Source organism: Adiantum capillus-veneris, chromosome 1 (assembly GCF_014529385.1).
Source record: "Adiantum capillus-veneris isolate H3 chromosome 1, ASM1452938v2, whole genome shotgun sequence".
Taxonomy (NCBI): domain Eukaryota; kingdom Viridiplantae; phylum Streptophyta; class Polypodiopsida; order Polypodiales; family Pteridaceae; genus Adiantum; species Adiantum capillus-veneris.
In genome coordinates, this window is record NC_140931.1 from 44955967 (window position 1) to 44962604 (window position 6638).

General features: G+C 44.2%; 1 protein-coding gene across 1 annotated transcript; it reads left to right on the forward strand.

The window, feature by feature from the left end:
* Window positions 1–5038: 5038 nt before the first annotated feature.
* On the forward strand, window positions 5039–5933 carry LOC147464637 (uncharacterized). Its single transcript, XM_086509829.1, has one exon. It carries the CDS (start codon window positions 5101–5103, stop codon window positions 5560–5562), a length of 462 nt encoding a protein of 153 aa, XP_086365955.1. The 5' UTR covers window positions 5039–5100; the 3' UTR covers window positions 5563–5933.
* The last annotated feature ends 705 nt before the right edge of the window (window positions 5934–6638 follow it).

Sequence of the window (6638 nt, forward strand, 5' to 3'; positions counted from 1 at the left end):
CTCTCTCCGTCTATGGAGATGAAGGCAGCAATATGCTTGTGCGTAAGTCAGCATGAGCAGGTATGGTGAGCATTGAGTAAGAATATATTCCCACGGGCCTTAAAATCAATCAGAGGCACCTCTATCTCTCTCTCTCTCTCTCTCTGTCTCTCTCTCTCTCTCTCTCTCTCTCTCTCTCTCTCTCTCTCTCTCTCTCTCTCTCAAAAAACGCAGCCGTTTTTTGACCTAGTAGACAGCAGTCCACTCTTTTGATCATAACTTCTTCATCCGAACTCCGATTTGGGTGATCTATAGCCTCAATCTAAGAGCACGAAGTCCTCTACGCATTGATGTAAAGACAGAAATTTTCAGAGTTATGGAAGGCATTTTTGTAGCAGCATTTCCGAAGTGAGCAGGTTCAACAAAATTGATTCTCATCTTCTATTTTACATACAATGTCTTCCGGCACTCGCAAGGGTTCTTCTTCTTCAACAAGGTCCACAACCATTGTGGAAAATGATCCAAAATCTCCTAAGTGTGGAGATAGCAACACAACCACCCAACCAACGACATCGGAAACCATGATCATGGCGTACTTGGTATCATTGCAAGAGACCGTAAACAAACAAGGCGAAGACTTACGAGCACTTGCAATGGAGAATGGCACACTAAGGGTACTTGTGGTTGAGAATGAGAATCTCAAGAGGACACTTGAGATGCAAACAACACGTTTGATGCAACTTGAAGAGGAAGTCAAGGAATGTAAACGCTCTCTTGTGGACTTGAATGCTTTGAAGGAGCGGATGAGCAAAGTAGAGCATGACCATGTATTGAAAGAGGAGAAATTTGACACTATGAGCCGGGATGTATGCGACATGAAAAATGTATGCACAAACAAGTCTTGGGCTGATGTATGTGGTAGCAATGTGGTTTCTAATTCCTCACTCATGCAAGCTATGGTTCAAACAAAGAATGTTGAGAATGTGGATGTGGAGGAGTTGAAGGAATGGGAGCGACGTTCCAAGAACATTGTTATTCGTGGAATTCCCAAAGAGAAGTTAGAGACACCTCCTTCTCTTGCCATTGTTATTGAAGATTTCTTCAAAACCCACTTTGGCATGTCCGGAGTTATGGTCTATGGAGCACATAGAGTGGGGAAGCAAGGAGCTCCTCGCTCGGGAGAACGGCCAATTGTATGCACCATGCCGGATGAGACCAAGCGAAAGATTATCGTTGATAATAGTTGGATCTATTTGAGGGATACAAAATGTTTTGTATGTGAAGACCGCACTATTAAGCAACAAAATATGTGTCGCAAGGCATATAAGGAAAAGAATAATAAAAACAAGGAGATCTCTCATGAAGAAAATGTGCCCAAGGAGGAGGCAAGTCTCTCAAGCAAATAGGGATGTGTGACCTATGAGACCGAGTTACAATTGAAAATATGCTTTTGGAATTGTAATGGATACCCATGGAATGCGAGGGTTGGCATTGATGAACTAACAAGCAAAGCCGATGTTGTACTTCTTGTTGAAACTTGGGAGCATGATACACAAAGGATTAACGGCTTGGAGGATTACAATGTACATTCATTGATGTGGTCAAAGAATCTCAAGCAACGAAGAGGACAAGGAGGGTTAGCATGTATCGTTAAGAAAGGATTGGAAGATTTTGTATCAATTGTGAAAGATGACAAGTACAAACGTTATGTATGGCTGAAAATTATGACACCAAAAAGAGCACCCATTTTTGTAGCTGGTTGCTACATTCCTCATCATGATTCTCCCTTTTATGCTTGCATGGATAGAGATCAACCATTTTCTGATTTGGAAGAGGACATTGCTTATTTCAAAGGTGAAGGTGATGTTATTGTATTTGGGGATATGAATGCTCGCACAAAAACATTACAACATGATACTCAACAATTTGATATGCCATACATTTCAAGGCAGTTGGAGGAAGTTCACTTGTATGATCGTACTTCAATGGATGAGAAAGAGCCGGATCACTATGGAAAGTTACTTTTACACATGTGTAATAGCACGGGTATGCTCATTGCCAATGGTGTATCTTTGTGGAGTGGAACCAATGGATTTACATGTAGGAGACATAATGGGGATAGTGTGATTGACTATATGCTACTCTTTGAAGCCATCATGTATCGCATAAAGAGTTTTATGTTTGGTCAATGGACCCCGGAATCCGACCATCGCACCTTATGTATTGACCTTTCATATGGAGAAGCAACTAAGCATGATAATCTCAGCCAAAGGAAAGAGAAGTTATCACTATGTATGGATTTCAAACGGGCACCAATGTACATTGAAATGGTTGAGCAAAAATTATGGATGACAAAGCTTCAATGTGATGCACCATTGGAAACTAAATGGGAAGCTTTCAAGAAAGCTATTTGTTCTTGTGCAGAAGAATTCTTTGCCATAAAGCATCTCCATGGTATCAACAAAGATAGATCACGCAAAACGTGGTTTGATAAAGAATGTCAAGATGCTCGAAAGTCCTTGATAAAGCTTGATGCAACTATGGACAAAGACAACTATCAAAGTCATTTGCATACATACAAGGCATTGATTCCAAAGAAGAGAAGAAGATGGGAAGTAAAGCAACAAGAATTTCAAGTCCAAGAAAAGGCACATGCATGTGGAAGATTTTGGAGAAACTTGAGAGGCAAGCGGGTTGAGAATTTTTGTAACTTGATCAGTTTAGTGGATATGTACACACATTGTAGGCAATTATATGAGCAAGCAAATACTGAAAAAATGCCATTTTATGGTTCACTCCCATGTATGCCGTCTTTTTTTACTATTGAGGATGTATGCGGTGGGCTTGAAAAGTTGGCCACTCGCAAAGCGGGAGATCTTCAAGGTATCAAGCCGGAGATGATCAAATGGACGAGAGATTTTACCCATGAGTGGATGTGTGATATGTTCAACCTTGCACTTCAACATGGTATGCCTTATGATTGGAGTACTAATTGGGTTAAGCCTTTGCATAAAGGAGGGGATGTAAAGAATGTAAGCAGCTACCGGACTATAATGATTGGGTCTCTTATGGAAAAGTTGTTTGGGTGCATAATGGAGATGAAATTGAGTGATTGGGCTGAAGAGAATGACAAGCGTGCAAAGGGACAAACGGGTTTTCGTCGATGCCATAGCACCATTGATCATCTTGTCACTCTTCGTTTTCTCATGGAGGAAAGTCGGTTGAAAGGCAAGCGATTGTATTGTTGTTTTGTGGACTTTAAGAAAGCCTTTGATATGATTCCACGTAACAATTTGTGGAGAAGGATGGAAGAACTCCAAGTGCCAAGTGAGTTTATGCTTGCGGTTTTTCGAATCTATGAGAAGGTGATTTGTCAATTGCGCATGGGAAGAGAAATTTCATAAATTTTTGTAAGCACTATTGGGGTTAAACAAGGATGTCCATTGTCACCAACTCTCTTTGGTCTATGCATCGATCAATTGGAACAAATGGTACTTGACTTTATACAAGAAGAAGGCATTGAAGAGGTCACTATTTGCAATGCGGTAATCATGCTTTTGTTGTATGCAGATGATGTAGTGCTTCTAGCACACACTTTAGAAGATGCACAAAAGCTTATGGTTGTCCTTGAGAACTTTTGCTTGCATAGTGGGCTGATTGTAAATGAATCCAAAACAAAGGTTATGCTTGTGAAAACCAACCATAAGGAGACGCCATGCATTGTGTACAACAACGAGACACTTGAAGTTGTTGAGAGCTTTAAGTACCTTGGCCTTGAGGTTCCATCCAATCACAAGTGGCATGAATGTGCTATGCGTCGTTTGGAAGCGGGAAAGAGAGCATATTATGCATTTGAGAACATGTGTAATGCGGGAAACATCAAGTGTTGGGTTCTCAAGAAGTATCTTTTTGATGCATTGGTGACACCGGTTCTTCTTTATGGAGTTGAAGTGTGGGGCGGGAGCATCTCAAAGTCTACTTGGAAAGAGTTTGAGAATGTCCAAAAGCGTTTTCTTACAAACTTTCTCCAAGTTAAGACACAAACACCATATATGATCCTACTTCTTGAGTCGGGATCTCTTCCAAATGAGGTTATGGGCATGGAAAGGGTTGTGGAGTACATGATAAAGATGCGTCAAAACCCCTCACATCGACTTCCTACAATTGCATGGGAAGCAAGCAAAAAAGTTCAAAAGACGCATAAATGCAAGATCTTGAGCACGGGATGGATGCAAGACATAAAGAAGTGGTTTGGGAGATGGGATGCATTACACTTGCTACATGATGCTTCAATTGACTCTCAAGTGAATGAAGCTTTTCTACAACGCCAATGTATTACGGCTTGGGAGAAATCCGGTGGGTCACGCTTTATACATTACACCACCTATATTGCCCCCAACTACAAAACCATGTTCTTCACTGAGAGAGGAAACCGTACTCACACTTACATGCTTGAGCCGATTCCCTTGTCCGCAATACGCACTATCGCAGCAATTCGGCTTAGCTCCCATTTCCTTCGATGCAAGATAGGGCGTTGGGGCAATGGAGAAGAGTCAAATCGATTGTACACATTATGCTCACTGCAAGTTCGAGAGTCTGAGTACCACACACTACTAGAGTGCTCAGCTTTTGATCACATCCGAACTTGCTTCTCTCACATTTTCAGCCATAACTTAGACCTACAAACGTTCCTCTCCCAGCCAAAGTGTGGGCTCTCCATTGCGACTCTCATCACTACAATTTTGGAGCATCGAGAGTCACTCATCAGCCATACACATACTACATCACATGTAACTTTGGTCCCATAGGTCATATTTGACCTCCGAGGACGATAATAAAATCTATCTATCTCTCTCTCTCTCTCTCTCTCTCTCTCTCTCTCTCCGCGTCTGTGAAGATGAAGGCAACATGCATGTGAGCAAGTATGGTGAGCATTGAGAAAGAATATATTCCCACACACGCACGCATTGGTATTGATACGATTCCCCTTCAAAGAAGAGATCTATGAAAGCGGCATATTAGGAATGAAATGCAGCATAGAGAGTGAGTGAGTGAGTGAGTGAATGAGTGAGAGAGAGAGAGGGAGAGAGAGAGAGAGAGAGAGGGAGGGAGGGAGGTGCGATGGCGCAAGCTGTGGTTGAGAGAGTGGATGGGGGAAAGGTGCAAGAGCTGCTGGAGCGGCAGGGGGCCAAGATAACGGCGGAGCAGGCGATAGCCTTGGCTAGTGCAATACAAGCGCGCCTAGCAGCAGCTACGGGGGCAGCGGCAGCTTTGCTGATGCAGGAATTCAAGGTGCAATACTCGTGCGACCAGCATTTACATTTTCGACTGCAAATCTGGGGCGAGGATGCCAATTTCGGCGGTGAAGGCTTGGCCAACCAACCAAGCCATGCAAGCGCCTGCGAGGTCAAGGTGATGGGGTCACTCCCGCCCAACCTCTACTCCAAAACCTCCTACTTTATTGTTGAACAAGACAACCTTTGCTTCCTGGACGACCATTACCAGCTTTTTGATTTGTGGCCTATGCATCTGCCTGATGCCGCCCCTGTTGTGGGCACTGGCCGCTGGGTCCAACACCGTTAAATCAGCCCTGGCCCCCTTGGAGCTTATGCTCTCCTCCATTGCCCTATCCTGCTACTTATGGCCGTGGTGTCTACAAAGCCTTTCATGTGTAAAACTTAGAAGCATTAATATGCGAATCGCGGATGTTGAGGCAACCTCCCACTATCAGCGGGAGTCTCCAATGCCGAGACAAGCGACCCACTCTCTTGATGTTCGAGAGTGGTGTCGAAGCCCTATTTTCTCTCTCGATCTCACTCGCTCGCTCTCTCTCTCTCTCTCTCTCTCTCTCTCTCAACTCGTTGTGTGTGAGCGAGCCTCGAACCAGATTTGTCGAGAATGGTGGGAGCGGTAGCTCGCACACAATATAGTATAAATCAAATCTTTTTTTACTATCAAAACTGACGAAGGTATGCAGACCGAATGACGATCGGGTGTGTGTGTGTGGCTCTCTGCTCGGTGCTCAGCTCGCCTTGGATCTCACGCTTCCCTCACTCTTGCAAGTGCTTGCCTGCTGTTGCCTCCGACTGGTTCTCGATTTCTTAGAGAGAGCTTCCAAGATCTCTCCAAGATTCCTCCTTCCTTCAGCTCACCTGCTCGGTGCTTTTCACTCCTCACGGTCCGATTCTATTTTCATCTCGCCACCTGATTAGCCATTGCAAGGCTTCGCCAATCCATCTTGCTCGATTTTCTCCCGAGCCTCACTTCTTGACTCTGCTCGACACTTTGTTGCTTCGATTACCTACTCTGTCCATCCTTGCAGAGCTACCGAGCTACAGAGCCTCACTTCTTGACTCTGCTCAACACTTTGTTGCACGCGCGGGGTGTAGTCGGGATCGAACGAGCTCCTGAGCTTTGATACCACTTTGTGGGAGCGGATACGGAGAGTGCAAGAGAGGGAAGGCGAGAAGGGGGAAGGGGAAGGAGCGTATAGAACAATTTTGGTGGATCTTAGAGAAGAACTCTTCTCTCTCCTTATTCCTTGCAATATAGCCAATAATGTTAATGGGCGGGTGCCCGACCAAGCCGGCCACGGGCCACTGGCTTGAAACCTAACACCACACATATACATGCTTTTTTGAGCGGTAACTTTTTTGTCC

Coding starts and splice junctions, on each gene's coding strand:
- LOC147464637 (XM_086509829.1), top strand. CDS start 5,101: ATGGCGCAAGCTGTGGTTGAGAGAGTGGATGGGGGAAAGGTGCAAGAG.